Below are 22,750 nucleotides of genomic sequence, written 5' to 3'. Positions count from 1 at the left end.
TTTTCGCCAGATCGCTGTTGTTGTGTTAACACATTGATGACTATGGCAATCTAGGATGCATGTCATTAAAGACCTACTTCACCGGTTGGAATATGAAGGTGTATTGAATTTGGAGATCCTATTTAGTATAAATGTGCAAAAAAAATGAAATCAGATCATCCTAGCCTGAGAAAAGGCAGAAAGAGTGTTTATGGTCTCACTGTCTAACCCTACATTTTCCTTCTTGTGACATCACAGTAAGGGTTAGGATTAACAGGACAGCTGGGCCAAGGGAAGACTAAGGGAAGACTGAGGGAAGACGTAGGGAAAAAAAACTCATTCATTATATTATAATAGTGATTTTATAATGATAGAACGCTGGTTCCGTATAGGTGAAGTATTCCTTTAATGCCTGAAGGTTTATGAATGAAATAAAATACATTTAAAAGTTAAGGTTCACAGGTTTTATTTAAACATGCTCCCTTAGCGCCTACAAACCAACACATTTTTCTAAAAATAATGTGCTAAATGAGGTTATAATCCTGCTTCCTTTTACCATGGATAGTAGTGAGTGAGTGTGCAGTGGAGGGACAACATAGATAGACAGATATAGGAAGGAGGAGATAGCTTTATTTTATTATTTAGTTCAATTATCACTGGCACCATAAATCCGACTTCCCAGCACAACTGGAACGCAGACTGACTCCCACTGTCGGGAGCCGATCAGCTGGTCCAAACGGCTGTATACCACGGAGATGAAAACGAAACTGAAACTTAACTATCGCCTGGCTGGGCTGAATTTGAGTTGGAGCAGCAAAATATATCCTAAATTCATAAATATTGTTAATAAATAGATGCAATGTGTTGTTTGATTTTTGTCAGTAGTTTATAGTAGACCTAGATTATGCGCTCCGAACGCCACTAACTGTTCTGTAATACACTATCGCCGACACAGCCGGCGTATTTAATTTTTTAATTATTTTTTTTTATTTACGCGATTTTCGGCAAACCACACAACATTTGGGTGGTCATGTGGTCTTACAAAAATCAACAAAACCCACCTCATGTGTATTTGAACCAATGACGGTGCATTCTATGCTGCGTGCGCCATGAAAATTAGATAAAGTAACAATGCTGCGCTACGCAGCAGCCGGCAGGAGATACAGTGTGGCGTCGCGAAGCAGCCGTCATCAATGGGTTAAGGAACGGCCAAAACATAAAAAAATACTTTTGCTTATTAAGTTGAAAACGTTGCAGTGTAAACTGCCACTTATACCAATCTACCATTTGTTTTACATGGACTTCAAGTCTTTCTTTACATTGTTTCTTAAATGGCTCAAGAGATGGCAAGGTTGATCATCCAGTAAGGTCAATACTGATTTTCCTCAACAATTTTGTGATGGATTGGGATGAAATTTAGCATAAATATACATGTTATCCAGACAGTGATTCTTATAATACTATAATATACTGATATGCAATTTTTTGGAGTTTCACCTGTATATTGATTTTGGGGATCCCCCTGACTTTCTCCCTAGTGCCACAAGAAGTTTGGCATTTTGGTTTTGACTTGAACTATCTCTACAAGTATAAGATGGATTGCCATAGAATTTGGATGAGACATTCAAGTTTTCAACTGCAACATGTTATTTAAAAAAAAAATGTATGACCATATACCTGCAAAATGAATGTCGTCCCCAGCAGACTCAATTTTATCTAGCTTTTATTTCAAAATTCTGCAGTGTCTTCTAAGTACACCTTAAAGGCCAGGACACACCAGTCCGACTACCCGAAAATGGAGACTGCCGATTCAGAGAGCTCCAGTCTTCCCGTCGCGGCCGAAAAAGTGCAAAGAACACACCAAACCGACTGCTGACTTTCGGTACGCTCTGCGCTTGCGCGGGACGTAATGTCTCCGTAACAGCAGGCGGCGCTAATCTGTATTGTGGCCCGAAAAAATACGGAAGCCGGAAATGATGGGGCGGCTCTCTAGACCATAAACATATATAGAAATACGTATTTATATTTATGGACCATAAAGAGCACCATTTTTAGCAGAGAGTGTCGAGCATGGTGTCGAGCAGTCAACAAGTGTTGATGCATGTGAGTACTCGCTGAACGAAACAAACAAACACATTAAAACGATGGCTAACTGTTGTTAGCTGTTTGTGCTACCCGCCTCACTTCCGGGCTTCACTGATTCGCTAGCCCTCCACAAATCAAATTGCTCCAACTGAAAGACTGCCCGCCGCCGATTGTGTTCAATCGGCTCAAAAGAAGCCCGACGACATATACAACGACTGATTTCACGGCACACACCAAACAGATTCGTGTCCCCGCCCCCTCCCGACTCTACGACGGCGATTATCGGGCTGGTGTGTCCTGGTCTTAACAGACCTGGTCATTGTAGGCTTGTTGTCTTGCTGTTACAGCTTGTACTGTATGTGTGAAATGAAATTGTGATACATGACAGATAGAACACATTTGACAAGCTTACAGAAGCACCAATACAATCTTCAGGCTGGGATGTTTGATGATGTGTGCAATGTGAAACTATGGCACATTTTCCACCCAACATAACTGGACCTGAGAGCCTTGCCCTTCATGTTGAAAATGTGACACATGGATGTACTTGCGTGTCCCTTGTGGGCTCATTCACGTTCCCTGGTCCAGGGGGGAAATGTTCGACCCACACAACTTGGCCCTGTAAAGCCTTTCGGTGATTGTAGCCATTCTTTTTAGACTGTATCTGTTACTATTTTTATTTTTTTATACAATTGGTAACATGCATCTCTCAATACTGAGATGGATGGATGGACGGACGGACGGACGGACGGACGGACGGACGGACGGACGGACGGACGGACGGACGGACGGATGGATGGATGGATGGATGGATGGATGGATGGATGGATGGATGGATAGATAGATAGATAGATAGATAGATAGATAGATAGATAGATAGATAGATAGATAGATAGATGATGGGCTCCTCTGCCTCACATAATCTTATTGTAGATGGTAATTGCAGTTGGCAGGAATGACCTCATGCATAGGGAATTGATAAAGCCCACTTGAAAAATGTTCAGCTTTTCTGATTAATTTCGGTTATAGGCAAGCTGAATCCACGCAACAAAGAAGGTCCATTTTTATTGTTTTAGTGGAATCTCTGTTTATGCTGAACAAATACAAAATATGACAAGAGTGACGTTAATTATAATACCAGTTGTTGTTGACTCTTTCTTCATAATATAATTACTGTTGTCAGACAAATGTTGACAGGGGTAACGAAGGGTTTTGGATACTTGATTTACATTGCGTCTCAATCTAAATAACTTTCATAACAGTTTTGAAGTAAATTAACTCAGTATAGTCAAATATGTGCAACCTATTGTAAAACACTAAGTACTACCTTTGCGCTCCCTACGTCTCAAACAGGTGTTGTCCAACAGTGGCTAATATTGAGACAGCTCCCCTGTATTGTGTGCTTGCCCTCCAATCTGTTCCAACACATGTCCTAGTATTACAAACTAAAAATATGTTTTATATCACGCTGCTGTATTTAGCCTAATATGACTTGTTACTTCTCTGATTGGTGTGCACACTGCTTCACTGTGGGGCAGAAACTAATATTTCCATTATTGTTTCATTTGATTGAGTTGATTATCTGAGCTGATTATTTTCTTCATTACAATACATTCATTCTTAAGTCTCAAAAAGTAATTGCAATCACAATTTTCCATAGCCCGATATTTTGTGCAAACATAATTTCTGGTTTCAAACATATTATATCAACAACTATAAGATAGAAAAGCAGCAGGAACCCACATTGAGAATCCTCAACTAAAATGATTGACTAGAAAAAACAACAATGTTAATCAATTGTGTATCTATATTGTGGAAATGAACATGATTGAATAATTAATTACTTCAATGATTATGAGCAACATTTGATTGGCAACCATTTGCATTTCCCATCTTTTTTTTTTTTTTTTTTTTTTTAACCCTTAAATTTACAGGTAAATCCCATTGAGACCGGAGACTCTTTTTGCAAGGGAGACCTGTTCCCATTTACCATTCACACACACATTCACACACCAATAACAGGCTAACTATCAACATTCACACGAGGCAAGGTGGGTGAAGTGTCTTGCCCAAGGACACAACAACCATGACACAAGTGGCAGGGCGGGGATCGAACCTCCAACCCTTTGATCATTGGCCAACCCGCTCTACCACCTGAGCCACAGTTGCCCCGACGTCGTTTTGAGGGGTGATAATAGCATTTACAGACATTCCTTCTGATGCAGCCACCTGCTGTACCTAAGGCTCATCATATCATAACTTTCGAAAAATTGAACATCTTGCGAAGTGCGTCTTTTAAAGACTAAGCTCAGCGCTTACACATGCTGCACTAATGGGAACAAGAATCTGACTGTTTTTGTGTTTTTTTCTTTACATTTGGTGGCGCAGATGTTGTCGGGTCTGTTTTACCTGTCCCATCTGGGATTAGTGTTAATGCGGCATGCTTCCTTTGCTTTAAGAGCGTGTCCCTAAATGAAAGGAAAATCGCTTAACATTAGTCATTTATATAGAAAATTAAAAACCTTCTTCCTCCCATAGTGCCCTCCAGGGTTGAGTCCTATGAAGGATGGGACCGGATGCTACGACCACCACATCGGCATAGACTGCTCCGACGGCTTCAACGGAGGCTGTGAGCAGCTGTGTCTGCAGCAGCTGGCGCCCCTAGAGGACGACCCCACACTCTACAACATTCAGATGTTCTGTGGGTAAGAAAAAAAAAACACACAACCACTAGTTTTTTAGATTTTTGATTTGCTATAATTATTTAATTTCATAACCCTTATATGGTCGGTCTGATTATTATTCATATGGCATCTAGACATGTGAATGTGTTCAGGTTGAACTTGGTGAGATAAACAAATATAGTACCTATCCTCATATCATTTTATTAATGGTTTATGGATTTAAGTACGGAGGAAGAATCGTGACTACAGCACACTTTACAAGCTGTTAAAAAAGGTATGTCTTTCAGTAGCGGCAATCTATCCCAATATCTTAATTTTTCACATGAGCTCATGGCATTTTACTGTTGTGACACATCTGGAATGGTTGTAAGAAAGACGTATAGTTATATATTTTCCCATATATTTTGCTTAAAATTGTACTCAAAAAATTCAACATAGATATGAAATAACACTGTTATGAAACCCTAACAATAATGGAACAATAGAACCAAATTAGGATTTTTATTCTGCTTACAAAATATACTATACATTTTGAGATCAAGATATCCTTATACTCTTTCAGTGTTTAGTTGGTATGGCTTGAGATCTGATGATTGCGAAGCCGAACAGTATCTTTCTTATACTCGTCAAGCCATTCAGTGAGGCCCAGTGCCTTTTTAAATCCTCTTTCAAAGCCTCTGTTATCTTTTCCATCACACATCTTGGTCCAAAATGAAAGTGCTATGGGTGGTGCTCTGCATTGATTATGCATGGACTTGCTCGGTTCTGAACTCAGATAAAATGATTTACGGCAAGCAGACCGGGATGTCCTGTCTTTACCGAACAGTACTATATTAAAGTTTACTTTGCTTTACCATCGTCATATTACCTTTATTAATCTTACGTCACATATAAATGCATTACCTTATCACCGTGAATATGCGGTCTCTATTCCTTGTCATGCGCTAGCAAAGATCTTTAGGAAAGCAGGCGCTGGTGTCGTAAACACACTACCGCTTTTGTCCAAAGGGGGCGCTATAATTGCATAAACTGAAAGTTCCTCATGGCCACTTTTAACATTGTGTTTAAATTCACTTCTCAGCAACGGCATTTTTGGTGTTGTCACTTTCCCACTGTGCAGATGTGTCTAAGCCTCCACTAGGCAGACTGGAGAGACTGGCATTAGCTTTGCACCATTTGGCATAAAGGAGCGAGCTTCTCTCACTGTAAATCCCTAACAGATTATCTCTCTCTCTGTAACCTCCCCCCCCCCATCCCCATTTTTCTCCCTCTACTCCGTCTGCCTTTGAATCATTTTCAGAGGATATTCTGCCGCCAGATGTCAAAACATCATTAATATAGAAGAGTCTTGAGATACCTCTTAGTGTTTGGATTGTAACTCAGTTTTTGGAGATGGGGGATTTTGTGCAGGTTGAGTGAAATAGATTTTGCTGATTTCACACCTTTGAGTTGTGTGAGGTATGAGGTGTGTATATTTTGTGCCCAGCGATAAAAAAACCTAGAAAATACCTTGGAATAACTAATGCAATGATTTAAATCAATATTTCTTACTGCAAGCATTCTGCTTGTAAGTATGTTGATACAGAGCAGGTACTTAAAAGTTTAGCTCCCTGCTGTGACATTGGCACACCTTTTCCACATTTGCAGCATATGTAGCTGCAGCATGACGTGTGCTACAGTATGCTATCGGGATCCATATTTACCTTTCTAGTAATGCTAATACAGTATATGCTTAAGGGCACACTATGCAGCATTTTAATAAAAAAATAAATGATAGAGACACACAAAAATAATTCCCTCTCAATGATCACTTCTGCCCCACTAGAATGAGTGGTGGTGTGTTTATCTGCACACCCCCCCCCCCCCTTTTGGCTGTATTTTACATAGTAACATGTGTTGGTTTTGTTTTGTAAACACAAGATTCAGACTCAGCTTCACCCCAGCTCATCCCTGCTACTTCTTGGATCTTTCGTGGTGAAAAAAGACCGGCCATTTGTCAAAAATAGGTTGTTCAAACTCTATTCTTGTCATCAAACAGATAACGATAAAAGTAACACAACATTGACTTTTCACTCTTACGTTTCTGTGAATTAAAATGTTTATAAGAAATGAGCACAACTAATAACGGCTCACACTATCTTTTTATTTTGCACCGAAACAGTAACACATTCCAATATCTTAAAAGGTGGCAAGTTAAAGTTCAAATCAGTGACTGGGCTCTCTCATTGCCGTCGACTTTTCAGAGCAGGTGCCAAGTCAATCAAATTATATATATTTTCTTTTGGATATGCTACGTGATCCTTCATAATCAATCTAAACTAGCCAAGGGATAGCTGATTCCTGTCATATGGATGGCTATTTAAATCCCAACAGTTTAACAGAAATTGCCCGCAAAATTTCAGTATTACCAGCATCCATTAGATATCAAAGTTGTGAGAAAAGAATGATGGAAAACAGCCAATATATGAAACAAATAAACCTTCTCTTACCTAGGTGTATTGAGGACTACAAGCGTGGTCCAGATGGACGATCGTGCCTGCCGCTGTCCGAGGCCTGCACCGAGGGAATAGACTGTGGCGACGCGGTGGATATCCCCGCCAACCAGACTGTATTCGGAGACCTGTTCTACGGATACAACAACCACAGCAAAGAGAGCACCTCTGGACAGATCCTCAAGGCCACGTTCAGGTAAACACACAAGCTGCTGTGTGAAGTGTGTCACGGGGGGACAGTGTGTTGTGCAATGTGTATCTCAGCAGGGAAAATACTTTGGCAGGCTTCTGGCGCTCTTGGCTCTCACTGTGCAGATATCCACATTGTGGTCATCATTCTTTCAAAGCGATTTGGGTATGAATGAGTCTGAAGTGGCAGATGTTTCATGGGCATTTTATGAGGCGAAAAGTTAAAGTGGGGATATTGATTACATTTGTGAGGATAGACATGCATCTTATTTGCACCTGATTAGCATACAGTGTGTTCCAAATTATTATGCAAATTATATTTTTCTCAGATTTTCCTAAATAGTCGATGCAAATGACAGTCAGTATAATTTAAGTCATCAACCGTTTAACCCAGTGGTTCTCAATGATTTTCTGTCATGCCCCCCCTAGGGGACAGAAATGTTTTTGCGTCCCCCCCTAAATTGAAATACTATTGAGAACCTGCTAATATTTATTTATTTATCTGTACAAAACCACTGTATGAGTTTCTGGCATGAGCATTCTGCATACAATCACCTTATTATCAAATTAGATAACAAAAATTAGTTGAGATAACTTCTGTAGCAAAAAAATTCAAAGTGCAGTTTATTAGCTCAATTTGTAACATTTAAACAAGACTGCTCAGTCTGTGTGAATCTCAGGACAGAGAAACAAGAGCAAATGATTCACTGAGGTTTGCATTTCATTCAAAAAATGTTAAACTGTAAACATAGTTAAGGTGGTGTTTTTTTTATTATTATAGGCCAATTGGCCTTCTGTGATGCGATAACCAATAATTCATTAATGTTATTATTAGTCTACTTGCTTCATTTCTTTTTAAATAGCCTACAGAGACACTTGGAGACAACTGTGGACATGTATTTACTGCAAATTGCGGCCTTTCGCGCGGATATTATCATACACAAGTACACATTGCGCTTGCTAGCACTTAAAAAAAAAATAATTTTGGTCAGTTGGAAATCAAGGCAGCCCGCACCCCACCATTTGAGAAGCACTGCGTTAAAGTATGATTCACATTGTATTGAACAAACTTCCCAATGATAACAGTATTAAAAAAAAAAAAAAAAAAAAAAAACTCAAAATGCACTGTTCCAAATTATTATGCACAACATAGTTTCAAAACATTGTATAGGTTGTGAAGAACTAAAAATGGTCATTTGTTGAATTTGCAGAACGTGGAGGTCATATTTAGTGAAATCAAAAGCTAGTTCAATCAAAAACATCTTAACAGGCCAAGTTACATGTTAACATAGGACCCCTTCTTTGATATCACCTTCACAATTCTTGCATCCATTGAACTTGTGAGTTTTTGGAGAGTTTCTGCTTGAATGTCTTTGCAGGAGGCCAGAATAGCCTCCCATAGCTGCTGTTTTGATGTTAACTGCCTCCCAACTTCATATATATTTTGCTTGAGGATGCTCCAAAGGTTCTCAATTGGGTTAAGGTCAGGGGAAGATGGGGGCCACAACTAGCCTGGAAATCCAGACCCTGATATCTTGAACGATAGAGGGTCTGGCCACGATCAATAGTAATTTCCAACTCAAGGGGTGGCTCCTCCTTGTGCATTTCAAATGCAACTGCACGCAGTTGGATAGCACTACAACCAATCAGAGCGATGCACAAGGTGACGTATTAAGTCCCGTTCGTTTAGCGAACAGCTGTTAAACTGTTAAATTAAACTTTTGCCGTGGTCGGTCGGCAAAACAGAACATTCCACTTACTTACTAATGAAAGATTTGAGTGCCGTCTTCCAAATCCTAAAGGGTCGAGGCCAAAGCAGTCTCAAACTCACACAACATATCCGCAGCCATCTTTGATGTTTACTATCACGGCTTTAACGTCGCATGCACGTCACTGTCGTCATCCGGTTACGTTCGCCCCAGAGTACCATATAAAGGGCTCTGGCTCGCCCATATTAGATAGAACCAATTGAAACGTGAGTTGGGATTTCTCGACTGTTTTAAAAAGCTTCAATGGAGAGTGTCCAGACCAACAGGCGCAGCAAATTTAATTTGCCAGGGCCTAGTGGCAGGTCTGGGAATGCCAGGCTAGGCCCCACCATGAGGTTCTCTCCTTTTATGCCCATAGCAGCCAATGACACAGAGGTATTCTTTGCAGCATGAGATGGTGCATTGTCATGCATGAAGATGTTTTTACTACGGAAGGCACGGTTCTTCTTTTTATACCACGGAAGAAAGTGGTCAGTCAGAAACTCAACATACTTTGCAGAGGTCATTTCCACACCGTCACGGACCCTAAAGGGGCCTACCAGCTCTCTCCCCATGATTCCGGCCCAAAACATGACTCCGCTGCTCTGTAACGGCATTTTAGCAGCTGCTCTCTTTATCCGATGAATTTGTCTGGCAGAAATCTTCCTCATTGTGCCTTTATCTGCACAAACCCGTCTGTGCTCTGAATCAGCCACACATCTCTTCACAGTACGATGATCACGCTTCAGTTTCTTTGAAATATCTATTGTTTTCATACCTTGTCCAAGGTATTGCACTGTTTGACGCTTTTCGGCAGCAGAGAGATCCTTTTTCTTTCCGATAGTGCTTGAAACATATAACCTGCTTAATAATGTGGAACGTCCTTCTTAAGTAGATTTCCTTTGATTGGGCTCATATGGCAAACTAATTATCACAGATGTATGAGATTGATTTCAATGATCCAAGGTGTCCTGAGACACAATATCATACATACGTTTTATTGAAAAACAAAACATTAAATGTTTATGACACTTCAAACCAATTTGCATAATAATTTGGAACACAGTGTACTGTAGTTCAGATAAACAGAAATGCATTTAAAAATAAAGCTACAGTGAGTAACTTGTTCATTAACATGAATGAAGGTTACATTTAAGCCGATTTTAACACAAAGTCGATTAAGCTAATTAAGCTAGTTAATTGTATTCTAAGCGGAAATAAAAAGGTTGCATAAACCTTGACCAGGTTTTAATGCAAAGGATGGGGATGGAATGTCAATATAACAGAACTACATTAACTACTATAACTATAACATAATGAAATGAATAGTGGATGTTAACATTGATTTTGGTATTGGGCTGGACGTTTGAGGTAGCCTTTATTTTATAGCAATTCCCTCTGACCGTATAAACGATAGGCATGATAGTAAAGTCAGCCACTGTCAAGGATTTGCCTCTATGAAACATGTTTTCCTATTCTCAAGCAAATACTATGAGGAAGATGAATACTAAAAAAAAATTAAAAAAAATCCCACCACCTCTTTGAAAAGGCGTATGGGTATTAAGTCGCAATGTTGTCCAAAGAGATGCCGTGTTGCTTTCATGATTTGCTCAGGCTTTTGATGTTTGATTGTAGAGTACTTTGAAGGCGGTTAATCATCGGCGTTCCGCATCCCTCAATAATTTTTGCTACTAAACTCAGGAAGCCAGAAGGTCAACAAAGTCATCTCGCGGCACAAGGAATTTAATTTGGACTGTGCACAGATTCCGCCATGCCCCGCTCCCGGAGGCAACTCACCCTCTTAGAGATCCGCTCGCTGCAGTCCTAGAGAGAGGGAGGGGCAGGCTAAAGCAGGGAAGTTAATATCATCAAGAATCTAAAAAGCTCAAATGCTCTGATCTCATTTGGGAGAGAGAGAGAGAGAGAGACCGAGGCAGACTTTGAAGAGCACCAAATAGCTTCCTGTGCACGATGAGCTGGTGCGAAGAGGAAAGGGAGACTCTTTGGGGAGGCATGGTGAATGCAAGGCGTAATTAGAGGAGAAGGCAGCCAATTGAATTCAAACTGTCCAGGAGCCAGTGGGCTGAAAGTTAACCCTAACTGGGACCAGATGAATGAACATTTAAATGAACGAAAGTTATGTTGGAAGACAGCGTCACAATTGAATACAAAATGGGGTTTGAAGGTAGTGGGGCATCCCATATAGATTGATATTTCAGAACTAAAAAACACAAATTAATCTACAAAAAACTGTTTTGTTGTTTGCTTCTTGTAGCGTGTATTTTGAGATGTAATTTTCTTACATTGTGTATTGTTGTTTTTTTTTCTTTGTGTGCTGCAGGATTGGTTGTCGGTGGGGGTGGGATGTGGGTGGGGTGTGTTCGGGGGGGGGGGGGGGGGGAAGGGGAAAAAATAATTAATCATTGTATTGTATTTGCTCTGCAAATTCTTTTGATGAATAAAAAAACCTTTGAAAGAAAAAACAGTTTTGTTACATTTGCTATGTGGCGGTGCATCTGTCCTCAAGGCAGATACATGTCAAATTGAATAATATACATGAAGATTGAGGGTACTGCTGGTCAGAATCAAATTTAGAAGTTTTAAACACTAGCTTTCAAACTTGTATCAGATTAGGTTCTTCAATATGTTATAATGTTATAATACTTGAAAATGTACCTCGTTGTTTCAGCACTGTTCAAAAGGCAATTCGACCATTGTGCAAATTACTTTATTGTTATGGGCCTCACAAACAGTCTTTGGCGAGTACAGATAACATTTTACGGACAGCCATTGAACAAACAACAGGCAGAATACATGTTAATAAAGCCACAGCCCACTGAAAAACAACATATCCGCAGCCATCTTTGTTGTATACTATCACGAATTTGACGGCACATGCACAGCACTGTCGTCATCCGGTGACGTCCGCCCCAGAGCACCATACATAGGTCTCTGGCCCGCCCATATCAGATAGTACGATTTGATAGGTAGCTCCAAACTTTCAGACATAGTTAATGAGCTCCGATGGTTCATGTCCAGAGAAGAATTCGGTGCAAATTTAAATTTGCCAACAGTGAGTCTGGATTTCCAGGGTAGTGATGCGTATCATATTTTGAAGTCTCTGCCAATTACCCAGCCCTACTATACAGTATATCCGGGGTATGTTTCAAATATTAAAAGGATGGAGGATAAGTATTCTTTTTCCCTTTTAATGCAATGCTGTACAGCAGATCTTTGGGCTCAAATATCATTCATCTTTTTTAGGAAATCACTAAAGCTTTGAAAAAGTCTGCCCCAGACACTGTGGCTCATTGGCTGAATATCTTTCTCATTCACACTCCCTCCACTCCCACGAGACAATGCCGCTGTGGAACCACAGAGTGCACAGTAAAAAATGACACTGAGTTAAACAACCTCAAGGCAGAGATACTTTTAAGCTTAACACAATGCAGTTTTTCCACACAGCCAGTCGAGGCTGCAGAAGTGAAAAAAGTTGCGATGTGTGGCCTTCAATAGTCACTGAGTTAAGTCAGAGGAAACTGAAAAATGCAAGAGTAACAGCACTTTGGCCCGTGTCCTACCGAGTCCTTATGAGATAGTACAGCTTGCCCTTGAGAGAAAGCAAAGCAACAGAGGGACCAGCATGTGATGTGCACTGGCATCTTTACAAAGCCCCTTCCCCACTGCTCGGGAGTGGCACAAAGCATCCGTCTCTCCAACCATTCCACCATGATGAAAAGTCACATTTGAATATTGTGTAATCATCAGTGGAGGGTTGTAGTTTTTTTTCTCCTCCCCATAAAAAAAGTATCTTTGCTTTGAATGTTGTCTTCTCCAAGCTGCAATAGCATCAATATATGTAAAAACTAATTATGTGTCTTTACTCATTTCTTTACTCCTGCTAACTCAACACACAAAATACCCTCCTTGTACACAAAACAAAATAGAAAAAAATTATAAACTATGCCTCCAATGGAAAGTTTTGACTACTAAGGTTTAGTTTACTTAGGGAAAAGGCCTGCATTAAGAATGAAAGGGGATCTTCCCTGTACGTTGTTTCTATTGAGGTTTAAATTAGAGCAACAACAGAAAGAGGGGAATATGAGGGAACAGTGAGTTGGGTGAGCAGGTTCCCAGAAGCAAAAAACACATGGACACACGCAAACACACATGGCCACAGAAGGTGTGCAAACCCCCTGTTACCGGACAGCCAAGTCCTTTCACCCTTTCACCTACACAAGAGTATCATCACACACACACACACACACACAAACACACACACACACACACACTCAGACACTCTCTCCCTGACTAGAGCTGGTTGGGATTCTCTTTACCCAATAGGGCTCCCTCATGTCTCATCTGTCAAGCGCAGCAGCCCTGAAATGCTTCTCGTGTTTTTCAGAAAGGGAAGTACACCTGAGGCCCAGTGCACGAAGCCTTCCCTTCCGTGTTATTAGTTAAGGCGAGACACTGCAGGTGAAGGTCAAGCTTTTAACTCCTAGATATCATCATAAAACTTTGCCAGTTGACTACTTACATTAAATCAATTCATTTCAGAACTGCTTGAATATATATGCAAATTTGGCAATTTCCAATGTAATGAGCGTACATCTCTTTAAAAAAGAAATTGGGGTTGGAGAAAACAAGAGTGGAAATCTTTAATTTTTCACAACATTTTAGTCCAAAGTTTTTACAGAACAGATTATTGGATAGGCTACAGCCTTTTTTTCATTTCATTGACCAACTAATACTATGTACATGTATTAAAAAGGCATCTTTGGTATGATGTATATATTGGGGCGACTGTGGCTCAGGTGGGTAAGCGGATTGGCCAACGATCCAAGGGTTGACGGTTCGATCCCCGCCCGGCCACCTGTGTCATGGTTGTTGTGTCCCTGGGCAAGATACTTCACCCACCTTGCCTTGTGTGAATGTGTATGATTTTTGTATGTTTGAGGGGGTGGTCGGAGGGGCAGTTTGGCGCTGAATGGCAGCCACGCTTCCATCAGTCTGCCCCAGGGCAGCTGTGGCTACTACCATAGTTTACCACTGACTGGTATGACTGTGTTTGAACGAATGGAGGGGTGACCCTCATTTACAATGATGTCGAGTATAGGAGAAAAAAAACAGAGGCAAACAGACAATATTTTAATCAAATAAACAACTTAATGTAAATTTGGACCTTTTATTTACTGAAATAAGATGTTATGTTATAGAAGCAAAGCAGCCGAAAATCTAAATTGACTAGTGCTTCAAAAAACGTTGTTTTTGCTTGCCATGCCTTTAAAAGCAAGTCTCATTTATTTGATTTCCTAGTAGTAGGTTAAAAACCCTGCCCTATCATCTTTCATTGGCAGCGGACTTGTGCTGGTGGGGGCCACAGGATGATTCTGGTTATAGAGCAAACATGAGATATGAGTACGTCTCCGCACAGGAAGGAAGGTCCTATCACAGTTGCATCTTGGGAGCGCACCGGGCACCGATATGATCTGCTCTCATATTACTGAGCTCAATGACAGGGGTCTCTATCTGCCTGTTTCTCAGTGGGAGCCCGTGGACTGCAGTAATGAGTTAAAAAGCTAACCTCCTCTCATTACTCCTAACACTGTCATCCCTCCCTCCACACACACACACACACACACACACACACACACACACTCACACACTCACACTCCATTCCCCTCTCACACGACAAGCTCAGAGCAGGTTTTAATGAATATTTTAGTGCCCCTTGTTCTCATTCTGGTGCCTGCTTGGGATCAATGATTAAGACCAAGCTCCCACCTGACAACCCCCCCCCCCCTTACCCTAACTGCTTTGTGGAAGCATAACTTTTTATCTACCTCATCACCCCTTCTTTAACATCACCTCCTCAGTCCACTGTGCCACACATATATACCTTCATTAAGTCAGTTGATTAAAATATGAAATGTGTCTGAGAGGTTGGGGTGCTTACGGCCCTGATTGGTTCATATCAAAAAAGATGTGAGCTTATTCAGTCCCATAGTCAGGGGGGATCATTGTATGGAAGACAGAAACAAAACAATTTGAAAGGGTTATCGTTAATCAAAAGTGTTTAAGGTGTTTTTTGTCATATTTCAACAATTTATCAGACAGGTGGCTTATTCACTACCGCGTTATAAATGATGTCTTTAGTAAGTTTTGGCAGTTTCACAAGGAATCTAAAAAAATAATTATGACATTCTTACAGTGCCAGATGGCTGTTGAATGTTACATATCATCCAGGAAAAAAATACCTAAGAAAATTATCTGACAGAAATGCAGCAATAGAAACTCAACCGGTAGTCCAGGTAGCATTCATCTAAGAAGAAAAAAAGAAACACCTTAATGTGTATATTGGGAACTTTTCATTTATTTTAGTTAGTAATTCACAAAAGACACAAAAGCTCAAAGCCATGAGTAGCAAGTCCAAACTGTCCTTGTAGCAGTTGTAATACATCCAAAGGCAGGCACATTCAGTTTTAAGGCATGGGTACAGGGTCATAGTGTAGCCTGCTGAAACATTCAATGCAGAGGCATAATGTCGCACAGTAAACAAAGAACTGCCCGCCAACATGTCATTTAAAACACAAGATTCTCCAGTCCTGCCGAGGTGACTTCACACGGCGGATCGTCCCTCTCAAATCAATTACAATTCTCTCTACCAATCAACGAACTGCAGTGTGTAGCTAATGTACACACTGGGAACTTTGGGGCTGCTTGGTATACGGCACAGTTTGCTTACTTTGGTACCCTTCCCAACTTTTTCAAGATTATGTTTTAGCATTTTTTTTCAATGCTTTATTTGATAGTATCTAGAGATGAAATGGGGTAGACAGAGGGGAGACATGCAGAGAACAACCAAGGCCAGAGTCAAACCCGGGTCCACTGCAACAAGGACTGAGCCTCATGGTATGCACTCCAACCACTACACCACAGATGTTGATGTAAATGGTCAGGTGATGAAGACAGGAGGGGAAGTGTGTGGATATCTACTGAATGGAAAATAACATTGAAGGGACATAGACATAAATATGATATAAAACAGTTTAATTTCAAGTTGATGACGACATTTATGTAACATTTTGCATTATTCCACATTATTTCACTTCAATTTACAATCCATGAGGAAATGTCATCCTAATTTTGTGCCTCGCCATCCACCCACATTATTAAGCAGATGCAATTGTTTAAATTAACCAGAAGCTGATCTACATTGGTATCATGAATCTGATATCCTTCTAATGCCCAATACACCCCTCCTGGCCACACAAAGATGACCATGCAAATAGCATGTCATTTGAATAGTGGTATTTTGACGATCGTTCTGCACCAGCCAGTGGCTTCTGTTATTCTCAAGCTGTGACTTTCCCCAAAGCAAAAGTTTGGGAGTCGTAAATATTTGGACATCTTTTTTTTTTTTACTGCTCAGGCCCAGAACACTGCGTGAATCAAATAGCATATTATGCATGGTGTAGCTAATAAAACTGTCAACACTGGGAACCATCGGGGGACCTTATATGCTTGTTACATAGAAGATTATGATGTGTTTTAAAAAGCCACAGAGCTTTTATCAGATTTACTGGAAACACACCGAGAAGATCAATTTAGGACGGTTGAGATTCTCTTACTTCCTATTAACTTCATTTAATATCTGGTGTCAGATATGGTTACTGGCGGTAAATATTCTCAGCATACAGGAAAGGGTAATTGGAAATTGGATAGTGAACAAAAAAAAACCAGCAGCAAATATGTCATACATTCAGAGACTTTGAGACTGACAGAATGTTTTTGGTTCTTCTCAAATGCTAAAATCCCTAACCCAATGCTAAACGTTTGTACAGACACTAACTAACAAACCATGTTGGAGGGGGAATTCAGTGTGGTTGAAGAGATAATATGTTAAAAAAAAAGTATCGTCATCTGGGTCTGGTGTTTCTAGTCCTGGCCCTCATTCATACAAGTCACACTCGGTACTTGTACATGACGTTAGAAAATATTTGATTTATTGCATACATGTAAACATAGTCAGTACGACCGAAATCCTACTAAATCAAATTTCTCAAAGTCGATCTAACACCGAGATTATGCGAATGGGAGTAAAATGACTCCTGCATGTAAACAGTCAAGTCGAATAGCATTCAATGCTAACAGAACAGCAACAACAAGGAATAAGCGCACAGCACGTAGGAAATCTACAACGCTGTAAAGTTATACATACCACAGCTGACAAAATGGTTCAATGGGAAAAGGGTCCAATACTAACAAGCTGAAAGCGGAGTTAGAAATGCTTTGGTTATTAATTTTTTTTAATTTTTATTTTTTTTTATACTTTATTGTAGGATCATATAGTATTTCTGATTAGTTATTTTTACATTTACATCATCCTACAATTTTTTTTTTTTTTATAAATGTAAACAATATAAATAAATGAATAAGTAAATAAATAAACAAAAACAACAAAATATAGTAATGATAAATAATATATATATATATGTATGTATGTATATATATATATATATATATATATATATATGTATATATATATATATATATATATATATACACATACACATACACATACACATACACATACACATACACATACACACACACACACACATACACATACACACATATTCACCTGCCATGCGTATTACTGGGCCAAGGACAGTAGTCAAATTAAATGGCCTAGTTGAGCTCGACTTAACTGGGCATGTTAACGTACTGAAGGACATAGTTTTAAAGCTGAGATCTGGGAATGTTGTGACATTGTTGGCAGTCCACTCTGCGACTTTAACTTATTTTATAACTCTCACCACTTTCATCAGCACTGTTTGTAGGTGCAGGAGAAAGTGTTTTTACAATGACACATCTCTGATGAGCACACTGTATTCTACTCTCTCAGTATCAAATGGCAAACATACAAAGAAAATAACAAGCTGGTGATGTAATGAAACATGTTTATCTCCAGGGTTGGTGGAATCCAACAGGGAGCTGAAAAAAGCGTTTGAACAACAAATGAATGCTTATCTCAGTCCATTTATGCTAAAATGTTAGCGATATATAAATCAACCTTATACGAATGTCAAATGTGCGTAATTTTAGTGTTGTTCTTCCCTTTCAAATGACCAGGAACAAATAGATTAAGCTTCAAGTGATAGTTTTTAATAAAACAGTAATGTCTTGCTGCCCAGTGCAGCTGCTAATGTACACAGATATGCTTATTGCATTTATAAAATATGAGTCTGGACTGCAAAATAATCAGGGCATCGTTGATCCCTAACAGGAGTAAAATAAAGATGTATTGTCATCAGCTTTGGTCCGGTGACACCTTGAATGGCTTAAGTTACTGATGGATGGAAGCCATTGTGTTGTGGAACCTTGTTGTGAACCTCACTGGCATTGAGACAAAGAATGATGGAGTGGACAGAATGAGTGAGTTCAACCAAGAGTCACGTCGACCCGCTAACAGACAAATGAGGACGTCAGCCTCTTCCAGTGAAGATATGAGTCACGTCACAGCAGAACAATCACCATAATGAAAAATGACAATGCTTTATGAACGCCTTTGTCTCTCTAACACTCCGCACAGTGCATCATTGTTACCGCGTATCGATTTCCCCTCTCCTAATGATGTGCCAGAAAGGATTGCATTTGATTACATTCTGCCACTCCATTAGAATCACTTATTTTATTCATTTCTTTGATCTGCTCTTCCACTTCAAGCTTTCTTTCGTTATTTGCTTGATTGATATAACTGTACTGTACTGAGTCTACAGCTACAAACATATATTCAAATTGAAATCATGTTTTGAGAAGATTGAGGTTTTTGCATAGCAGTAGTAGTAGTAGAAGTTTCATCAGTTGGAGCGAAGGATCCACCTATCATGGGATTTGCAACGCTTGCAATCCAGACTTTGACAAATTCACTTTGTTGAATTATTTAGTGATATTACATGTTCTTACATGGTGTTTCCCCAATGAGCCTTGTAGCGGGAATGTGCTACTATAAAATGTACAACATTTTACAACATGTGTTTTTTATCATGATTTTGTTTCCGCTTGGATCCAGGGGAACACATTCACCAACCACTTCTCAGTGTCAAGGTTGAAATTATAATATTAACTTTTTTGTTTCATGTTATGTTTTGATAAATCTCCATCATTGTGATACTGGGTGCACATGTACAAGCCTTTCATTGACAGCTATTTTAGACCAGTCCATTTTTATAATGTCATGGATAGGGATCAGATAACTGTGTAGTGTTTGGCTGATGAGAGAATCAGATGCATATTGAGAAGGTTGACAGGGAAGGCCACGTTATTCCAGAGCAGATGGGAGAAAATGGGAAGAGGTGTGGAGACGGATGGTCAATAATCTAAATTTGGTGTGGTGTGATGAGGCAATGCAAACAGACAATGAATGTGGTGTGTGGCTGGAGGTAACGGACAAACAGAGAGACACTGTTAGTAAAATCAAATGAAATGACCCGTAAAGTGTCAGAAAAGCAGAATTTAGTGAACATAATAACTGTGATTTAATAATGTCAACCTTTTACGCCCCATACACTTGTTTTATTCCTCCTTTTTTTTGCCTTTCTTTCATCATTGTTAATCCTCGTTTCTTTTTTATCCATCCTAATATATTTTTTTCTCCCCTAACCTATGTTGGATGACTGAGTGCTTCTGTCTCTTAATCGGACCTCCCTATGTTCTTGGTCTCTCTTTAACACCAGGCAGAAGAACTTTGCCCGCGGCATCGAGCAGCAGCTCCCAGATGGCATGGTGGTGGCGTCGGTGCCCACAGAGGTCCAGTGCCACGAGGAGCTGTCGGACCCCGTGCCCGACCCAGAGTACCTCACAGGTATGAAACCATATTTCAATAGGTCGCTGTTGCCAAGCTCAGGGGCTGTGTAGTAGTACCTTCATCACTGGCCTGGAGGAAATCCTGAGCACTAAAACATTGCATCGCTTGATAACCAGTGTGGAATGATGTATGAGTAGCCTGAGGTTTTGTGCATACACATTTTGATATTTTATTTCCAATGTTTGGCTCATCTTTGTGTTACATGTTTAAAGCCCAAGTTAATCAGGTTGTAACTCCCTACTCTGTGTTTAGATTCTACTCATATGTTCAACAGCAACAGCTTTGAATGTCACTGATTATACAAAATGCACTTTTTTAACCTTTATGTGAGAGACTCCCAAAGTAAAAGAAAAAAAAACAACCCTCTTTTTCTCCACCTCCACTTTTCTGAAAACCTGTGTTCAAAAAACCCAGTCAGATCTATTTCCTCTTATGATGTCATAACTGACAGGAGTGGCACCCGGTGGGGTCTTCTGTTGCTGTAGCCCATCTGCTTCAAAGCTGGTTGTGTTTTGCATTCAGAGATGGTATTCTGCATACCCTGGTTGTAACGAGTGGTTATTAGAGTTACTGTTGCCTTTCTATCATCTCGAACCAGTATGCCCATCCTGCACTGACCTCTGACCTCAACAAGGCATTTTACGTCCAAAGTACAAATGCCGCTCACTGGATATTTTTTTCTTTTTCGGACCATTCTCTGTAAACCCTAGAGATGGTTTGGAGTGAAAATCCCAGTACTGTAGATCAGCAGTTTCTGAAAAACTCAGACCAGCCCTCCTGGCACCCTCAACATTGCCATGTTCAAAGTCACTTAAAACCCCTTTCTTCCCCATTCTCTTGCTCAGTTTCAACCTCAATAAGTTGTCCCGTCCAGGTCTACATGCCTAAATGCATTGAGTTGCTGACATGTGATTGGCTGATTAGTTATATGTGTTCACAAGAAAATTAATCGCTGTACCTAATAAAGTGGCCGGTGAGTGTATATTAGGCATTACAAATGAGTCCCGTTTAAAATGTAATTTCTAGTAGACAGGGTTGTTAAGAGCAGAGGAAAATCCATACTCATGAATCGGACTACGGTCAGATTTTTCTCACACAGCCTTAAACTATTGACCCACAAAAAGTGTGCGCTTTATTGCACTGTGTCAGCATATTGTCTGATATGCCAAATGAATACACTGTCAAACATATCCGTTGGCTATCAAGCATCTGAATGAATTAATAATAGCTTTTCAAGGCAATTAAAATGTCCCCTATGTGAACCCTTTTCTTTTATAAAATCAGTTTTTTTTTCCCTCCTTTACCTGGGAATGACAGATGACATACAGTATACCCATTCAAAAAATCAGGCAAAAACATCAACCACTCATACATGTTCATTATACTTCAAAGGAACCTTGCGACTGCGAGTCACAGGGAGCTCACACTCTTCGGCTCAGTAATGAACGTAAAGAAGAATAGGTGGAACGTTAGCAATATCTTTATATTTCATTTTTTTTTCATCTCGGAAGTGTGTTAGTGTGGAGAAGGGGGGAGGGAGTGGGTTGGACCACCACTGTCGACGTTCATTAGTCAGTGAAATCATAGGCCAGCTCTCTGTTCTCTTCATTAGCACAGCACATGACAGTAACGTTGAGTGTGGAATGGAAAAGAGGAAGGAAATCTTGGCTTACTCAATATGAAGCCATTCCAAAAGGCCTAATATGTACATTGTTCCATGTGGATGCCTTACTCACGGAGTTTGGCCTTTTCTCTCCCTTTTATGCTCAAAATGTATGGAATTATGCAGACCAATCATAAGCAAGCACATTGTATCGACTAGTTATATAGGTAAAGAGCAGTTTAACAGAAAGTTGTCTATCGGTAACATGCGGTCGTCCACTGGGTTGCAGGGTTGGTGGTCCGATTCCCCCGCCACATGTCGAAGTGTCCCTGGGCAAGACACTGAAGCCTAAATTGCTCCTGATAGTTTGCGTGCACCCTGCGTGGTAGCTGCTGCAATCGATGTATGAATGTGTGTGTGATTGGGCAAATGTGTACAAAACAATGTAAAGCGCTTTGGGTCTGTGAAAAAAAAACTGGGAAAGCACTATATAAGGTGAGTACATTTACCATTTACCACTCAATTTTTTTTGGGAGCAGAAATATATATATATGTTTTACAGACAGTATAACATGCAGTAATTTATGAAGAGCAGACTTCTGCATCGCCTTGGAAATCTACCCCTGCTCTGCATGCATAATTAATAACCATTTTCTTCAGTAGCAGTCCTTCACTTTGTGTTTTGGGGTGTTTTTCTATCCACATTATTATAGCCTTCCATTTCTACACTGTATGAAATAACAAGACTGCAAACAATTATAAATGTAGTCGTTTGCTTAAGTCAGGTGAGTGATTAAGTGCTCATTCAGGCCTTGTTTTTCTCCCATACATGGCTGTGGCTAACCCGCTCCTGTGTCAATATCTCCTCCATTAGAAAAAAAATAAAAATCCTAAGCATCTTTTGAGTTGCTCATCCAGGAAACGACACAGTCGACACTGCACTTCCTCAGCAGCACACCTGCCAAGCCGTAAAGGTGAAGTCAGCAATTCTGAATGCTAATTTTCAAAATTGTAAAAATCACTGATGATACGCTTGCTACCTGATGAAAAAGCGGGTGTTAATACACAACCTAGGCTCTGTGAACTGGTTGGTAGAC

At 40.0% G+C, this 22,750-nt stretch overlaps 1 protein-coding gene across 1 annotated transcript in view; it reads left to right on the top strand.

Moving 5' to 3' along the window:
• The window catches only part of astn1 (astrotactin 1), a gene marked incomplete at its 5' end in the record, with an annotated part of 480,467 nt that overhangs the window by 220,683 nt on the left and 237,034 nt on the right, over positions 1–22,750 (top strand). The window contains 3 exons of the mRNA XM_080034245.1: positions 4,603–4,769; positions 7,242–7,436; positions 19,920–20,047. Of these exons, the coding sequence (XP_079890371.1) occupies positions 4,603–4,769; positions 7,242–7,436; positions 19,920–20,047 (490 nt within the window). The remainder of the gene's footprint in view (positions 1–4,602; positions 4,770–7,241; positions 7,437–19,919; positions 20,048–22,750) is intronic.

The sequence above is a fragment of the Ammodytes marinus genome (genome assembly GCF_949987685.1).
Source record: "Ammodytes marinus genome assembly, chromosome: 9".
Lineage (NCBI taxonomy): Eukaryota > Metazoa > Chordata > Actinopteri > Uranoscopiformes > Ammodytidae > Ammodytes > Ammodytes marinus.
The sequence above is the reverse complement of the archived record's forward strand: the minus strand, read 5'-3'. Positions and strand labels throughout refer to the sequence as shown.